General features: G+C 39.9%; 1 protein-coding gene across 1 annotated transcript in view; it reads left to right on the forward strand.

The window, feature by feature from the left end:
* Positions 1-19,125, forward strand: part of VWC2L (von Willebrand factor C domain containing protein 2 like) — a 158,555-nt gene extending 139,430 nt beyond the window's left edge. Inside the window, exon 4 of the mRNA XM_008054338.2 lies at positions 17,709-19,125. Coding sequence (XP_008052529.1) covers positions 17,709-17,857 — 149 coding nt within the window. The 3' untranslated portion in view covers positions 17,858-19,125. The remainder of the gene's footprint in view (positions 1-17,708) is intronic.
* Positions 19,126-19,500: the final 375 nt, after the last annotated feature.

Genomic DNA, 19,500 nt, shown 5'->3' on the forward strand with positions numbered 1-19,500 from the left:
TGCATGAAACTGTTTTCCTATTTTCAGAGAGCTCAGTGGAATCTTCGGTGATATTCTTACCATATAAAATCTCAGTCATTTTCCTACCTGGAAATAAATGTTGTTGTCTAAAATCCATTTACATTTATGATAAAAGGCCAGGGTCCCAATCTGTGATCTGAATGCCCATACAGAATGTATTCTCTGAGGCAAAATAGCATCTCTGAGTGTGTTCCCCAGCGCACCCAGATGAGCAGACTAGTCTCAGCACATCAGCAATGCAGAGAGTTCCCTTTAAAGTTCAGTTCTGGAGGTTGTTTATTCTGAAGCAATTCAAGCTTGAGCCAAACTGATTGTTTTTCTGGCTTAAATTACATTGGGGACCTCAAGGAAAAGAACACAAACAGTTGGCAAATTTACAGCCTTTAAACAAAATTGCCTTAACTTGAGGGGATTCCCTTAATATTGCTTCTTATAATTTTTTTCTCTTTTTAAGAACTTTCCTATTTCACAGAAATTGAGAAGCATGAAGTGTCATACTTTAACTTCAAGCTAAAGTTATCCGCCCCACACACATACACATACACACACACACACACACCCCAATATAATATTTTTAGTGGAAACTCTCTATGGTTTGGGTGCCACAGCCAAAGAAGAATAGAGGCTGGGGTAACAGGGCTCAGATAATGTTACTCATTTTCCATCAATGCTCTCTGTCAGCAAAACTAGCATACTACAAGTTAAGGCCAGGAATCCATACCAGGAGGACTTCCAGTAAAAACAAAACAATTTAGTGACTTCCAAAATCAATGTCTTCACTTCCCTCTTCCTCCGGTTTAACTCCTGAGTCTGTAATTTCAACCACTTTCTTGTTAACATCTTCCATTCCTTTGCTCCTACTATCCCAAATGCCTGCCAAGACCCCACGCCTGGATCATTGCTGATATGTGTGAAGTGTCCATTCCGTGCTGACTCTTCTCAGCATGGTATGTGTACTAACTCCTCTTTTAGTAATTACAACTATCCCGTGTTGTGAGGGGGAGGAATATTCTTATTGTTTCTAGTTCACAGTTGACAAACCTGTAGGGGAACAGAGGGGACACAAAAAATAAATGACTTGCTTGAGGTCACATCGCTATTAAATGATTTTTTTTCCCAGGGGCGCTCTTCCACAATGTTGCTGAACTCTGGTGAGAAAGATCACACAAGCCACCAAATTGATTCCACTCCAAATTGTAGTCACCTTTCTCATTGGGATCGTCAACTCTATCCAACAATTTTATTATGCCTCCCAGGCAGCTACCTTTTTTATTCTACTCCATGACGGTCTCAATCTTTTCCTTTGTTCATCTTCTCTTCACTTTTAGCAGATGAGTGACCCTCCTACTTCCCAGAGAAAATAGAAGTTCTCAGACAGAAACTCTTTCCATTTCCTGTTGCCTATTATTATGGAAGCGAGTCCCCACCTCCCACCTAAGAACACAGGATCCCACGGCCTTTTGCTTTCTCGAGGACTCTAGTCTGTCAGTTATCCCCCCCCCCCCCGCCACTCACCCACTCTCTTTTATATTCGGTCTCCCTCTTCCCCTGTATTCTTTCTCACCAGCATTTGAAACATTTCTCTCTCTCTGTCTCTCTCATTTTAACTATTCTCTCACTGCCTCTGGCAGCAACTAACTGGACTTTATTTCTGCATCCCTTACATACCCCCATTGCTCAGTCTTCTCCAGCTGGCATTCACTTTTGCCACTGCACAGAAATTATGCTTGTCAAGGTCACCAAAGCGTAGTCTCAGCCTTATCTCAGCGGTCATCTCAGCTGCATTTAACACTCCTGTCATACTCCTACAAGAAACATTTCCTCTGACACACTATGTATTCCTGGGTGTTTTGTTTTTGTTTGCTTTTTCTCCTTCTTCTTTGGAATTGTTTTAGTCACCTTGGTTAGCTCCATCTTGTCTGTCTGCCCCTTCAATGGCGATGCTGCCCGATGCCCTCTTTCTCACACTGTATCAAGTGATCCAGGGAAACTTCACCCACCCTCTGGCTTCAATGACCACGCATTTGCCAGGAGCTCCACCTCTCAATGCCTAAGTCAGTTAATTCTATTCCCTAGTCATCACTGCTTAGATGACTCATATGTACATCAAGTCAAACTTTCTCACATTAGCCTCATTCTCTTTCCCCCAAATCTCCTTCACCAGCGTTCCCTACACTTGCTTAAATCAGAAACTTGAGGGATATCTTCCACCTTATTCCACACACTCACTTCAGCATCAACACGGTAGAACCATGCTGACTCTCTCTCCTAAATGTTGATTATGCCCATTCACTTCTCTCCATTCCCTATGCTCACCTCCCACCATTATCTTTGCCTGGACTAATGCAAAAATTGATCCAATCATTCTACTTTTAGCATCAACTCATTATCTACATTATAGTCAGTATAATCTATTTTAAAAGTAAGTCTGGTTATGTCATGGTTTCAATGACCATCTTAAGATGCAATTCAAAATCCCAACTACAGTTTTTTAAAACACCAAGAACTAGCTCCTATCTGTTGCTACTTTTATCTTCTGTTCCTTCTCACTGGCTCTACTCAGCAGCGCCCAAGTACTTCCCAATGCTCCAAACTTTCATTGCACTTAGGACCTGTTCACATGTGGCTCCTTCAACTGTTGCGTCTCACTGGACCCTGTCTCCTCCCATGGTCACTCATCCCTTCCTCAAGGTACCCTTCTCTGAATTCTAGACTAGATAAATCCCCTTATTGTATGCACTCTTTATTGTATTTTTCAGACATTTGACCCCATTGTTATTTAAGGGTGTTTTGTTTTGTTTTGTTTTGTTTTGAGTTGGAGTTTCACTCCATCACCCAGACTAAAGTGCAGTAGCAGGCTCACAGCCACCCCAGTGTCGAACTGCGAGGCTCAGGTCATCCTCCTGACTCAATCTTCCAATAGCTGGAACCACAGACGTGTACCCCCATGCCCCATTGAGATTTATTGTAAAGGTAAGATCTCACCAAGTTGCCCAGGCTGGTCTCGAACCCCTGGGCTCAGGCAATCCTCTTGCCTCAGCCTCCCAAAGTGCTGGAATTACATGGGCTTGAGCCACCACACCCGGCTGTTATTTAGTTTTCAATACCTCACTATACCACATCGGTACAAAAAGGTAATACGTCTGCCTTGTTGACATTATACTTCCACTGCCTGAAGCAATGGCTGGTACATGGTGGGTAGTTAATATTTGCTTGTGGAATTCTAAATTGTCAGCTTATTATCAATCTAAAAACTAAACTAGCCTCATTCTACAAATTGTAGACTCTGTATTATTATTTATACTAATCTTATCATCATTTTTGTTGCATAGTTATTAGCTATCTACAGCCATTGTTAGTGATGCATTAAAGAAAATGCCACTTTGTTGCTGAATTTACCATGTGTAATAATATGTTGCTATAAAAACTGAAAACGTCAGCAGGGCATCTTTGGTCAAGTACCCCACCCAATAATGAAATGACCTATTCATTCTCTTTTCGTTTTTGTTTATAAGACATTTTGTGTCTTGGAAAATAGAGAATAAAAAGGAAATTCTTTCTGTTTCATCTACATTATGAAATGTGGTGTGTGTGTGTGCAGCTGTGTGTAAGTATCCAGTAATGCCCGCTTTGTTGACAAGCATACCGTGTCCCATGTCCCTCTCCCCAGTGAGAACATGACTTTCATTCTAGTGTATTCACTAAAGCATATTGTTTTAAGAAAATGAAATAAGTTTCTTCATCAATAACGTAGGTAGTTTTCAAAGGTGATACTGAATTGTGAAGAGCAGAAGTTTTGCTGCTTATAGAAGTTTTATTTTGTATATGGAAGTTAAGAAAAACTATGTAATACAATCTTTTTTAACCTGTTTCAATCTCAAAGATAAATATATACTATTTCCTTTACAGTGATAAACGCCTTGTTTTTTGGAAAGTGAGGTCATTAAAGCATCCAAAATGGGTCCAAATGCCAAGTTTCACACATGTCTCCTTGATTCTCAAGCTGTCATGTGGACAAAAATCACACTTATCAAAGAAACACAATAATGACAGCTCAGAGGCTGATGCTGAAACTTGAAAGTAATTGAACCATTTAATCACCATTTACTTGCTCAGAATTTCTTTTCAGAAATGACCCTGTGTTAAAAGCCTACGTTCTTATAATAGCATGCTGAATTCATTGCCAAAAAGATAAGCACCTATTTTGAGGCTTCTTCCAAAACTCAGACTAACTATGTTATCTTCCTGGTTCCCAATGTTTTGGTTTTTATTCAAGCACTGCCGTTTCCTAAAGCTGTGGTTCCCAGATTTTAGCCGGCATCAGAGTTACCTGGAATGATTGTCACAGATTGCTGGGTCCCGCATCCAGTGTTTCTGATTCATCAGGTGTCTGATGGGGCCAGATAATTTGCATTTCAAAGATATCCCCAGTGATACTAATGTGGTTGATCAAGCACCCACACTTCGAAAACTCCATAAAGATAAGCCCTTTTAGCCGGTGGCTCAGCCTGTAATCCCGCGCCTTTGGGAGGCTGAGGTGAGTGGATTGCCTGAGCCGGCGGGTTCGAGACCCGCCTGGGCAGCGAGACCTCATCTCTACAATAAATCAAAAAATCAGCCGGGCATGGTAGCGCGCACCTGTAATTCCAGCTACTCGGAAGGCTGAGGTGGAAGGATCGCGGGAGCTCAGGAGGTCGAGGCTGCGGTGGCCGGGAGTGGCCACTGCACTCCAGTCTGGGCGACAGAGTGAGACTCCAACTCAAAAAAAAAAAATTAAAATTAAAATTAAAAAAAAAAGATAAGCCCTTTTTCACAACACGTAGCATTCCTTCCTGTCAAATTATGTAAAAATTAGTTTCGTCTTGGCCACCTGTCATCTCATCCTCCCATAATTCCTCTAGGTCAGTCCAGACTATTATGTGAAGCACACATGTCATTTTAAACTGTCTACCAGCCACATTAAAAAAAGCAAAAAGAAAGATAAAAATAATCTTAATAATATTCTTATTAAGCCTGATATACTCAAAATATTTTCATCAACATGTAATTGACAGAAAAATATTAATGAGTTACTCTACGTCATTTTTTTCTTATGTTCAAAGACACACTAAGTCTTTGAAATTGGATGTGTATTTTTTACACTCCCAGCAACATCTCACATTGAAGTGGTCACATTTCAAGAGCTCCATAAGCCCACGCAGAGCTCCTGTGGGGGCCACAGTGAATGGACAGCACAGCCCTAGAACCTTAGAGTCAAGGAAACTGGAGTATAAAAGGCTGTGTTTAGTCTGGCCTTGATTGTGACTTTGGTCACATTTCCTTGGTTTCAAAATGTGCCTGACTGCCAGATGCATCATCAATTTTAAAACAGATTGTAAGGGATAAAAGAAATCACTACTTCATTAAATACATCATTGATTTAAAAATTCACGTCAATACCAGAATTTCTTTCTTTATTTTTGTGCGTACAGCCAAATATGAATGTGTCCCGATGCCTGATTTTGGTGTAGTTATTTTAACTTTTTTCTTCCTCTTGCCCTTTTATCCTATCCGTCTCCTCTTTTATCGGCAACCCTTTCCTCCAGCAAGACAATCGATGTTACCAGCAGAGTATTTGTGCTTTTTTATTTTTCCTCCTGTAATCCCATACAAATATACACCAAAGTTTATCTACATTTATCTTACTAAAACAGGATCATATTATACCCACTTCTCTGCATAATTGCTTTCATATTCAATAACAACGCATGGAAATCGCTGCAAGTCATCTAGAGGTTGTTAATTCATTCTTTTTAATGATGGCAGAAGAGTCCATGGAGTAGGGAACCACAACGTATTCAATATTTCTGTTTTTGGTAGGCACTCGTGTTTTATCCTAGTTGTTTTTTTTTTAATCACCGAGAAAAAAGTTCCAAAAAACTATTCTCCAAGGGCACACCTCATTAACAAGGGTACCTGCATAATGCACATTTGTGTACCTAACCCTGAATTGTACCCATGCATTTAAAATTAAAAAAAAACACTCTCCATATACATAGATAGAAAGATAGATATTTGGATAAATATCTTTGCCTGTTTTTCCTTTTATTTAGCTTGCCATCTCTTTCTTAGCCCTTAACTTAGACTTTCTCCCATACTGTCTGGATCCTTTATCTCTGATAAATAGGACAGTACCATTAGCAATCACAGCAAACCATTTTCAATTATTTTCCTAATGAATTCTTCCTCAATCAACAGCTGGCACAGCCCAATGTATCTCTCCTAACCCTCCCTATAATCTCTATTCAGATATTTTCACTCATCTGACTTCTTGGTAGACAGTCAGTAGAAAATCCACATAGGAGATATTTTACTGGTATATGTCCACTCACTCTGCGAAAACTATTGGTTAACACTAACAAGATCAATTTCTTCATTGATTTCTACACATCAGATTCGAAATCAAAGGACTTAGACTCCATAACCTACCCAAAGTAGTAAAGACTGAGACTCAGGTAAGAACAATAATTAGAATAATAAATAGCAGCAACTCACATTTATTGAGCTTTACTATGTGTCAGGCACTGTTCTAAGTGGTTTACATATGTTAATTCATCTGTGCCATGAAAACCTCCATAAAGTAGGTTCTCTCATTCCTTTACTATCATTCTCATTTTACCGCTGAGGACATTGAGTTGACACAGCCAGTAAATGGCAGGAGAAGAATTGAATCATAGAGTCAGGCTTCTGGGTCTCAACCTCTTCACTTTACTCCCATCTCTCTGACCCTCAGTATTCTCAGCTAAAAAACAGGTATCACAATACTGAGTCAATCTCCTTTTAGGATTGCTGAGAAGAAATATGACCATGATTTGAAAACCATTAAAAAACTAACAAGGTGAGGTTAGTCTTGTTTCAGTTTAGAAATTTTGTTTGAGATTATTCCATCGTTCAAAGCAAAAACGAAGCAGATTAAGCAAACCAAGTCACTTTCTGACCACAAACCTCCTTCTGAAGGTGAGATTAGACAGATACGGCTGGCTAGCATAGATCCTGAACTATGCCAGATTTCAGAACCTGCTGATTTTCCTGAAATTAGAAAAAGAGCAGCCAACCTTTACTTCTATTGTGTAGCTTGACCGCATCCTTCCTCTCCTCGCTCCAGCCCTTGCATTTAACTTAATTGGAACACCAGACTATAAATCTTACATACTTAAGGGCCAGAAAACTCTCTGGAGCTCTCAGCCTAAAATTTGTGTAGGAGTCCAGCAATATTGAATTTTCAAATAAAATGATTAGCAGGCACCTTTAGGGCCGCCTCAGAGAAAACAATATTTCCTGAATCTTGCCACCTTAATCTAAAGAAGCTTTTTGTTTCTAGGTTTAATAAAAAGGTTTCAAAAGTAACATCAGGACAAGTGACTAAAAAAGAGATAGAGACACTCTCTTCCCCATTTTGGAAGCTCTCTTCAGCTATTGGAATCTCATCACTGTTCCCTGCCTAGACCTAAGAAGGCCATCAGAGCATGAGACAAGGAGGGTTTAAGACACTTAGTTCCATTGTAACTGCAAACAGCTCTAATAACTGGTTTCCAGAAATATTTCTTTCCAAGATTTTAATAGTTGAAAATGGGTACACCTGACCAGAAATCCTATTTGCTTTTCCACAACACCATAACATCTATCAGACTTCATGAAGCCGAGAATTAAAATCAGTTAAGAAAAAGGGCATAATCCAACCCAATTCAGCCAGACTGAGACTTGCAAGCCTACTCTTTGCTGAAACAATGATTTAGATGTTCTGCCAAATAAACATAGGATGTTTATGGCTTTACACAATAGGAATCTGCCTCATTTATGCAGCAAGAAGATCATGGATAACCAATTTCTAAAAGACGCCAAGTATCAATAATAAATTTTCAAATCAAGGCCAGATATCACAATATTCAAAAGACAACCATTAAACCATATGAAGTTGTTTCAGAGAAGGATTTTCAGGGACACCATACTAATTTATAATAATCAAATGTCTATAAAGCGGTCATGACCAGCCTGGTTTTCCGAGTCTCCTGGCTCTCCTAGTCTCTGGGAAGTAGGAGGCTTGGCTTTAAAGAGGATCTGGGTCGACAAGCAACAAGGATGGGGCATCTCCTGCTGAAAGAGCTCTGTGCCAACCTGGCTGTCTTCCAAGGTGATCGCTAGAACCACACCGCTGCCTTCTCGGCCATATGTGCTTCATGGAGCAAATCCTGCTTTGCAGTATTGTGAAGAGATTGAATAGAGCTACTCGAAAGGCCATGTCTCTGCCCCACATGGGGATTTTGTAGCCAGATCGTCCTCTTTCCACTCCTTCATTCACCCATTCACTCCTTTGCCTTCACACACACACAAAACTGGAAGCTCAGCATCCTTGCCTTTTACTTCAGCTACAGCACCATCATCTTAGGTGCTATCAAAATTTGGAGGAAATGAACAGCAGCTCTTGCAAAAGGACTGACTTCTGGCATGGAGCATGGAAGACATGGCTCTGATCCCAGTTCAAACGCTTATTAGCTGTGTGACTTTCAGAAAGTCACTTGACATTTCTGTGCCTTATTGGCTCACCTATAAAACAGAAAATAATAGCTAGTATGAGGAGAAAATAAGGTTGTGCATGAAAAGCCCTTTTAAAAAGCTGTTGAAAGTGTTAACTGAGTTGACTATTGTCAACTGGATCTGGATTTCATCCAAGCTTTCTACAAGAGAAAACTGGAGAGGCAGGGATAGAAGAATCTATTATTATGTCTAACATGTGTAGTAAGTAATAGCACTGCATAAAGAAATATTCTCCTGAAGGAAAGTATCAATCCAGGGTCAGAATATGTGGGATGAAATTTAAGCTCTCCCATTGTTTAGTTCTGTACCCTTTATTAAGTCCTTTAATCTGTCTGAGTTTTGCTTTCCTCGTTTGTGCAATGGGATTCACAACCAATATGCTGAATATTAAATGAGCAAACATACATACAAAATAAACTGTTAAATATTTTCCTACTCTGAGTCTAGACCCTTGACCATGTTTTCTCGTTTATCTTCTTTGTATCCCAGAATGACTTGAAATGGTTGAGTTAATTTTTGTTTGTTTTGTTTCGTTTTGTTATATGCCTGATTTACTCTGTTAGAATGTCAACTCCCTGAAGGCAGAAACTGTCTTATTCACTATTGCATCACTATTACTTCCAGAAGTCTTAATCTGAAGAAATATTTATATTATTACCTGACTGCTATACTGGCAGCCAGCTCCAGGGGGGGAAAAATGGAAACAGATGGAGTTTACCCTCATTTGCCACTTTCCTCATCCTTCCAAGCATCTAAAATGAACCTCTTTTCTATGACTGAGGAAATCCCATGTAGAAAGAAAGCCTACCTTCCCCAAGAGAAGCTACATATGCCAGGTACACATGTTTCAGCCTGCCCCGTGGCTAGGGAGCAGGCACTTGACTAGACTGTGGCCAGGCATAACCTGCTTCAGACTTTGAGTTATAAGCTAGTAATTTCAAGAAGCATGGGACCAGAGAGTAGCCATTATAGTAAGGCTCATAGGAGAGCCAGATGTGCTAATGATTCCAGCAACAGCCTCCAGAGACCCTATGTTAATGGTATTAATGATGGGGCAAGCTGCTGTATCTATGCCCAAGGCGGACTTCCTTGGACTAGCTCTGGGGTGTGATTTCAGCCCTTGCCCCTGACAGGGTTCCGTCAAAGCTTGGTTCTGTTGGCTACTCTCTGTAGTCCCTGGATACAACTTCCTTTAATAAGTGCATTTTCTGCTTAAATTATCCAGGATTGGTTTTGTTGCTCAACGGATAAGATCCTCCTCTTCCCCCAACAGACTAGTTTCTCAGTCAGATTGCACATGACCCTGATCTCCTAAGGGATGCCAACTAAACTGTCCTCCTAGAAATTGCCTCAACCTTTCAGTCCTTTTCCTGGGGGCTGTTCCCTGTGGACCTTACTTTTTATAAGGTATAATATGATCAATTAATTCAAGCAAATGTGCTAATTGCTGATACTAATTCAATATTACCCCTGCATTTTAGCTGATATTTCTAATGCCTTAAAGCAAAGGAAAAAGAAATCTATTTTAGTTACATCGCAGAGTACCAGGGCCTATGAGAGTTCTAGTCTTTGCAATTCCAAAAGTCCTACATCCATTAAGGCAGGTCCTATCTATTCCATCCATGGGTGCTCCGTGGACCAACCACATAGTGACATTGTGCAGTTTATGAAATTAATATTGTCACTTCATGATAACAGAGAGAGAGAGATCTACAAAAAATAATTCAATGGTTTATAATAAAGACCAAAATGCTTGCTTTAGAATAAAGACCAAAGTTGTCAACGTGACCAACAAGGCCCAGATTCTAGAACCCTAACCTAGCTCTATGCTCAACAATATGTAACACCTGGTTTGAAGGGAGTGACAGAGATGGATAAGACCTTAATGAATGCCCAACGTGTAGCATTTTCTGAGTTTGGTGGCATAAATACATGTACCATGGCCAATTTCAAGCTACCACAATGATGTCAATGAGGTTATAAGATTCCTGAATATTTAACAGTTTGCTCTTGCAAGCCAGTACAAGGCACCGGTTCCAGCACAGTGCTGCCCCAACTTGTTTTCTAGCATCTTCACTGACCTTATCTTACTATATTATACTCACCACTCCAACATCATTGACCTTCTCTACCCCCTCAATGGGTCATTCTCCCCCTGCCACACACAGACACACCCAAACTTTTCATAGTCAAGTTCTCTATTACCACCTTCCACAGCTCTGGAATCTTCTTCAGAGCCCTTATTTAAGGTGTTATATATTTTTAGATTCAGGGGCACACATGCATATTCGTTACGTGGACACATTGTGTAGTGGTAGGGTTTGGGTCGCAGACGACCCATCCCTCAAATAGTGAACACTGTGCTCCATAAGTAGTTTCTGAACCCTGACCTGTCTCCTCCCCCCTTATTACTGTCCCCAGTGTCTATTATTTCCATCCTTGTGACCGCTTGGCTTCCACATGAGTGAGAACATGTGGTGTTTGTTTGGTCTGCTGTTTCTGAGTCGGTTCACTTAGGAAGATAATCTCCACCTCCATCTATGTTGCTGCAAAGGACACGATTTCATTCTTTCTTTTTTAAATGATAAATCACATATAGTTTGTTTATTAGAATGTTGCACAGCAATGACAATGAATGAAATACTACCACATGCAGTATGTATGTGTGCACATGTATGAAGGGATCTCACATATTATGAGTTAAATGATCCAGACATAAAATAATAAAAACTCAATTGTTTCATGTCTAAATGGTTTTTAAAAACATATACAACTAACTATCACACTGAATGTTAATTTAGGTTAGGCTCCAGGGTCAGTCACCGAAATGCTAGTTACGTTCTTTGTTCTGGGTTCTAGGTGCAAGAATGCTTTTGTATGTGAAAATTCACTTCATTTTGCATATAAGTACATATATATTTAAAAGGTTTTCAGAAGAGGCTATTTACTATTAGATTGTAGACAACTAGAGTGTTCTTTTTTTTTACCTTTTAATGTTTTTATTTTAAAGAGGGGGAGTCCAATTCAGGGTTAGGTATACAAATGTTCGTTATGCAGGTGCCCTTGTTGATGAGGTGTGCCCCCATTCTCCAGGCAGACTCCCACTCCTGCCAATCCCGCTTTCCCACCCCCTCCTGCTAGTGCCTCGTTCATTCTTATGGCTGCATAGCATTCCATGGTGGATAGTATCCCCCATTTGCATTCTCCGCTGATCGGAAGGAGATATAAAAATGACCAACAAACGTGAAAAGCTACTCAACACCACTCATCGTCAGGGAAATGCAAATCAAAATCACAGTGAGTTTCCAACTTACACTGGTCAGAATGGCCATTATTTTAAAAATAATCATAAATAGATGCTGGCATGGATGCAGGTTATATATTTATTCCTTAATGCAATCATGTGATGCTCAACATCATAAGCAAACTGGGATCCATAGATGGAATCAGAATGGCCAGCGACTTCCTTTCGCAGCTAGTTTTCATGAGCCCTTTTATGAGTGAAATTTCTGGGCTTACCAAGAAAGATAACTACTTGGCTCTTAATACTACAAATAGGACACACACTCTTCCATTTTCTGTTGGTTTCTTAGAATCCCGGGTTATTGAAGCTAGGGGAGATCATTCCAAATGCTTTTTCTCTGCTCACTAGATATTCTATGCAGGCATTTCATACTCTACTTTAGGGCAGTTGAGGTGGGAAGATGGGGGGAAAAGTGCTGCTGAAAAAGACAGAATCCCAGATTCCCCACAGCTACCTCATCAGAGCAGCTCCGCTTTGATAGATTTCATATATCGCTCCTCCACCTAAGATTTCTTGTGGATGTTTTCTACTGTGGAAAAAAAAATTACTGACCAGTTTTCATTTCATAGATGTGCAAACTGAGGGCTCAGAGAAGTACAGAATAATAGTGAAAATATGTTTCTTATGTCTGAGTATTTCTAACTTTCCCTCTTCCTTCCGTGTTCCAATTTCCAGGCAATAATGACATTCCTAGTGTTATCACATTTTAAAAAATATGAACCCTCTCATTTCAAAAATGTGAGACCACCTGAGCCACCATTTGCATTTGGGTTACAGATGCAACATAGATGATCATTCATAGGACCTCAATTTGGACTGAGTCTCCTGAGTCATGGGCCACTGTCATGCTGCTTCTTGGCTGGTCCACATTCAGGACCATTGAGAACATCGCTACTGGCAAAAGGAAAACCTCCCTTCCCAAGCATGGAAATTTGAGTTTTTTGGTTGTGTTTTGTAGCCCTTAGGTATCACCAATTACATTAATATTTATTTATTTACATATTTATTTATTTATTTCATTTTAAAGATGTGGGGAACGACTCAGGATTAGGTATACAAATTGTCATTGTACAGATAAAGGTTGGACCTCACTTTGGTCCCCACTTCACCTGGTTTGAGATCAGGTACTCTTATTGATGAAGTGCGCTCACCCCACCCCCTGGCAGTGTCCTACTGGTGCCAATCCCTTTCTTGTAGTGTTATGATAAATCTTCGGGATTCACTTATGAGTGAGAATATGTGGTACTCAGTTCTTTGTTTCTGTGATAGATCACTGAATAGTATAGACTCTAAATCCATCCAAGTTCCTGTGAAGTTTGTCCCTTCTTTATGGCTGTGTAATATTCTATCATGTATATGTGTCACATTTTTGTTTATTCCAGTCTACTTTCAATAGGCAGCATGGTTGGTTCCATGTTTTTGCTATTGTGAATATGCTGCAAAAACCATGCATGTGCAGGTAACTTTTTTTTGTAGAATGATTTTAGTTCCTCCAGGTACATTCGTAGAAGGGGGATTACTGGATCATGTGGAAGGTCGATTTTTTTAGATTTTTTTTCTTTTTTATTTTGAGTTGGAGTCTCACTCTGTTGCCCAGGCTGGAGTGTGGTGGCATGCTCACAGCTGCCTCAGCATTGACCGTTGGGTGCTGGCGATTCTTCAGCCTCAGCCTTCCAAGTAGCCAGAACTACAGGCATGCACTGCCATGACCGGGTAATTTTTTATTTTATTGTAGAGACGCGGTCTCACCAAGTTTCCCTGGCTGGTCTTAAACTCGCAGGCTCGGGCAATCCATTCACCTCAGCCTCCCAAAGTGCTGGAATTACAGCTGGATTTTTAGATCTTTTAGGAATCACCACACTGTTGGGAACCAGTTTTGAAATAAATTATGTTTCCTGGATACTACATGAATACACAATATAAAGCCAATACATCCAATAAAGACCTATAAAAAATAGTCTCACTTCTTTCCAATCACATTACTTTTTTTTTAAACCTCAATGTGCATCCTTAGTACAAAAACCAACCAGACTTCTAAATTCTGATCAGAAGCTCAGTATCTGGGTAAAGGAACACAATAATGCATGCCTAAATACCTACCTCCTTTCCTGGGCAACTAGAAGTATCTTTTAGTTCAGAATGATTTGAATCCCTCTCTCATGGGTGCCACTTACTGCGTATGTGATTTCTGGCAAGTTATGTTTTCCCTGTGAGGCTGTGTCCTTAGGGTAAAGATGTGTACCTTATATGATCTGTCATTGTGAAGACTAAATGAGACAAACTCCTGGCCTGAAGTAAGTGCTCAATAAACTGTCACATGCATCTACATTCATTAGCAAATATTTCAATACCTGTATTACTAAGGCTAGCCCTGACATATAGATGAAACCTGATCTATAAATTCAGAAAATGAATTTGCTTCCAATGTTTCATGAGCTAGTTCATAATATTTCATTCTGCTAAACAAACCTAAGTTCTTAACATTTACCAGATGCAAGACTAGGCCTGAACCATAAGAAATAACAGATATTCAATTTCTGCCTTCAAGGAGCTAATGGTTTAAACCATACCCGACAAATAAGACCGCCTATATTCCTAAAACTCACCAAGAGAAGATCTCACCACATTGATGGCAGCTGCTAAATTCAATGCTTAGTGCTTTGAAGAATGTATGTATGCATGCATGTTCAATTCATTGAGAATCAATATGTCTCCATTTCCTCTTATTCCGTGCCCCAGAAGAAAGAGAGAACAGTTGGTCACTGTTTTTCACATAATAAGCCTTCATTGTATGAGAGTTATTGAGTTATTTCTCCATCTTCTCTTTCTAGATTAAATAATTCCAATCCCTTTAACCTTTTCTCAAGGGTCCTCTTTGCCAGTCTTCAGTTTAATCATTTTCATTGCTCCCCTCTGGAGTCTCTCCAAATCCTCTGCATTAAAATGTGTCGCTTTGTCATTGAGTTCACTCTTATAAGAAACTTTTTCCTTTACATAGACCAAGACAAAAAGAAAGCAACCCCAGTTAGGACAGACTTCCTATGTAGAGAACTTGTGTAGAACATGCTCAAAGCAAATTAGCATTTCGTGTCACCACTATTAAGGAAGAAGGACTAAACCCAGTGCGGTTTTTAAATAGTGCCAACCATTCTGCTTGACAATAATTTAAATTACTTTTAAGCAGATAAGACTATCAACAGCAAATTTGAGATTTGCTGTAGTTACACACAAGATTCTCAGAAGGGCGCTAATAAAATCACTCTACTACTTAAATTAAAAAGATCAAACAGGAATTTTTTATTCTGTAAAATACCTCTGGCCATCAGGTAGACAGTTAAGAGCTTACTATGTAATTTACAGAAGTGCTTTTGGTTAGTCCTAGCATGTACAAAGGATCTTTCTTTGTGTTCTGTCAATCAACATACAGTCCTTAATATTTCTTGAGCCAAAAGTACGACAGATTCTAAATGACTCTTAAGAAATGACATACCGACATTAATCAAATACACACTGATCATGGTATAATATCAGCATATGCAGAAAGGGGCAGATATGAAAACCAGAACTCTTAATAAAATACCCCTTTGAGATATGCAAGTGATATTTCACAAAGATTCCTCCCTTTTTTTCTCTTATTATGCCATTGAGAGTAACCAACCTCCTGTGAGCCAGAAGCATGTCTCTACACACATACACACACACACACACACACACACACACACACAAATACACCAAATTAAGATTCTCCTAACTGTCAAATTTCCAAATCCTCTCAAGAAGCTGGGAAAATTCTTACTAGGTAATATTGTTCCTGTTTTAGGAATTTCTTTATTTGAAGCCGCTATTTAGAATTTTTTCTTTGCTCGTCTGGAAAAGTTCAAAGTATACAATTAGGGTGAAAATACTTGGCAGGGGCAGGTAGAAAGAGGAACCATTACCTCTTCTGGGCTGACTCCAGGCAAACAGGTGGTAGTTGCCTCTAGTATGAATTCTAAAGCTAGCTTGGCCTTGGCAAGACCCTGTTTGGCCTAGAACTGGCTGTGCTGAGAGAGGTCTGTCAACAAAAGCCATGGGAAAACCAGCTACATTCTGGAAAATACTCCCTGCCAAGTTCTCCTAAGAACTCCCTCAGTTCTAGATCCAGAACACACTGACGGTTTGATGTTGAATTTTCTCAGAAAGGCATAGTCCCAAAAGCTGTCCAGTCTATCAAACAATGACTTAAATCCCAAAACATATGGAATTAATATTACAATCCTTAAATAATCAGGATGCCAATTAAGATGGCCAGTGGCTCACGAACATAGCATCAGAACAAGCAGCACCTTCCTGGGTGAAGGTTGAGAGCTCACTAGCTATTTAGTTGTCAGAGTTGACCCATCGTACCTCTCTTACACTTGACACTTCTCCATCCTTGGGCACATGACCCCAAGTGTTTGCTGCAAAGTAAAGGAAGGCATAGGAACCCCATCTCCACTGGAGTGTGTGCCCAACTGAGGCCTGGGAGCTCCGAAACAATGGGTGATTAAAACCATAACATAGTAAATAGTTTTGTGTTGATAAATATGCCATGCAACTTAGTAGTTATAATTTTTATAAAAGCAAAACTCCAATTGTGAAGCTGAACTACAAATGGCCCCAGAATTCATTTATAGATTGGTAAAGACAGTCTTGTAAATAAGAGTAAGAAAGTGAAAGTGGGGCATTGATGTATGTTGCCATGTTACTTTGTAGTGGCTGTGGCAAGTGGCCAGTAATGCTGGCTTCATAAATCACTGGCAGACACAACTCAGTGCGGTCTCTCTCTTTACCCAAATGTGTACTTCAGATACCTATTTGTACCACCTCACTAAAATCCATTGTATCTTGAGAAGCAATTTTTATTCCATTTGAATTTGGGCAATGCAATAATATCGACTAATACTACTAAACCTGGCATCCCTACATTGGGAAGGTTAAAAGAAAAAAAGAAATGAATAAAGAGAAAGTAAGGGAAAGAGAAGAAAGGTGAACAAGAAGTTAAAAAAAAAAACAGATTGGTGAATTTTTAAAACATCCATCTAAAATGAGCAGGTGACATTTTCAATAAAGCTGTTCTTAACCTGAAAAAGGTAAAATAAAATTCCTGCTGACTTTCAGAAGCCAACCATTTGGGTCTTTCTTTAAAAAAAAAAAAAAAAAAAGGAAAGAATGAAAAAAAAGAGATAGCCAGCAGATTAAAGGAAGTCCATTTATAAAAATCAAATGAACCTCTAACAAAGCTTGTTCAGGACATGAATAAATCATCTGGCCATGAATTATTCATTGTTATCAAGAAACAAGCTGGGATTCCAGGAACTGAGCTGGGGAGGTGCTGAAACTGGGGAGTGAGTGAGCTCATTGTCTCATACCCACCACAGGAAGGGAGAGGACAGGCCACAGGTGCCATCATCTGATACAGACCATGTCAGCCCTCCACTCTTGTTTCAGGGGACATTTTGGCAGCCTTTACACCCCAGAGGGACAAAACAAAAAACCCATAGAATTGAATTTAGAAAACTGCCTATACATAGTAAGCAGACAATATGATTTTTTGAGGATTCTCTTTTTTCAAGTGCATGATAGACCTGGTAAATATGAGCTCTGTGCAAAAGATAGCAGAGTTGAAAGCTTGAGTTTCGAGGAGGTAGCTAGACAATTCCTTTACGATCAGTTGTTAGAGCAGTCTGACCCACTCATTCGTGTCTTTGGAGTTGGGTTTTGGTATAGGGGGTGGAGGAAGGGAGCCTCCCAGATTTAATCAACTAATCAATGTATCTGTGTGTTTCAGGTCCAAATTGCTTTGCAGGAACTACAATAATTCCAGCTGGCATTGAAGTGAAAGTGGACGAATGTAACATCTGTCACTGTCACAACGGGGACTGGTGGAAGCCTGCTCAGTGCTCAAAACGTGAATGCCAAGGCAAGCACACTGTGTAGGACAAATTTCCAACCAATGACCAGTTCTTAGAAGGAGAGGATGCGATGGCTTCTACACTGCACATGTTTCACACAAAACAAAACAAACTCCTGCCAGCTACAACAGGGTCACCAGCAAAACCTTTTGGGGTTGACAAAAGTGAATATTTTACTAAGAGGAAATTTCTCTTTCTCTCTTGCTATATAAAATATATATAGTATATAACTATCTAAACCGCTTTTGTATTTACCAATGCTTGATGGTGACTTGACGATGGGATTTCTGGAACAAAAAGAAAGAAATAGCCTTGCACAGGCTTCTTCCCTGGTGATGCCTCTGACCTGCCAGCTCACCATCCCCTGGTTTACTCTATTTTTGCTCTTCTGTACAACCTACATAACATTTTTCTCTTGGAGTTTTTTTTTTAACCTTTAATGTCTAAGGGGCCATATTTGACTGCACAGTAAAATTTCGAGTTGTGTCAAAAGAGGCTTGGTAAAGGAATGTTAGGGAAAGGATCTTTCCTGAGCAGGAAGACATAAGAGCATCCAATCACTCTCCTCTAGAGTGAATCATGCCCTGTAGACTAAGAAAAGAGGGTGGGCACACAGATCGACCCACCGATGGACAGGGTGAAAAACTGGTACTTCGTTCATTTTGTGGGGGAGCCCATGATTTAATTCTTACAAGTCATACATTTCGTACGCAAAACCTTGAAACTGCCGATCAAAAACTAATATGTAAAGAACACCTTGAGCTTGACTACAAAATCCAAAGAGAAACAGGTATTTTAAATTGTAGCATTAATCACTAGACTTTTTCATGATGCTGAATTTGAGTTTGGTTTACAAACTGAACACTCTCTAAACCCACTCTGTCACCGGGCAATATAAATACCAGAACCAGGGTGAATAGCCCCACTGTGAATCCGAATTTTTCTGAACCTTTCTGGCTTTTGAGTTCAGATTTGGCTGATAGCCAGTAGTACACACTGGCAGTTTTTATGGTTTCGGGACCGTGTTTGCCATGTTGTAGTAACAACCGCTCAGCCCTATGTCTAAAACACAGATTCAGGACACTCTTTCCACCTCAAGTGCTGATTTAAATTAAAGATTAGGGTAGAGTGAGTCTTGCACAATACAATTCCATTTGTTGAACATTTTTAAAAATGTATATATTAGATACTGAACAATTAAAATGAACCTTTGAAGAGTTTCCAGGTTGCCCTGGCAATGCTGCTAGTATAGTAACAGAAAAAAAAATACACAGGGTATCTGATGCCACCTCGATTCAAGTGCAAAGTTAGCAATTCTGAAACCACATGGCATAGTTAGTCGTTTATTCCACTCTCCTGTCCTAAAAACCCTGGTGCAGATCTGATAGGGTCCTTGAAGAAACCTGAAGGTTGTCTTCGTTATCGACTTTCTTTTTCTGCTCCCCAACTTGGTCTTTGCCATACTTCCTGTGGAGTGCCATATTCAAGAGCAGTGTGTCCCAACCTTAGTATTGACATCTGGGGCCAGATCACTGTTGGTAGGGGCTGTCCTGTGCATTCTTAGAGTAAATGTTTAGCAGCATCTCTGGCCTCTATCCACTAGAGGCCAGTGGAAACACCCTAGTTGTGACAACCAAATGTCTCCAGACATTGCCAAATGTCCCCCAA

The sequence above is a fragment of the Carlito syrichta genome, unplaced genomic scaffold, assembly GCF_000164805.1.
Source record: "Carlito syrichta isolate Samal-C Ts95f unplaced genomic scaffold, Tarsius_syrichta-2.0.1 Scaffold78722, whole genome shotgun sequence".
Lineage (NCBI taxonomy): Eukaryota > Metazoa > Chordata > Mammalia > Primates > Tarsiidae > Carlito > Carlito syrichta.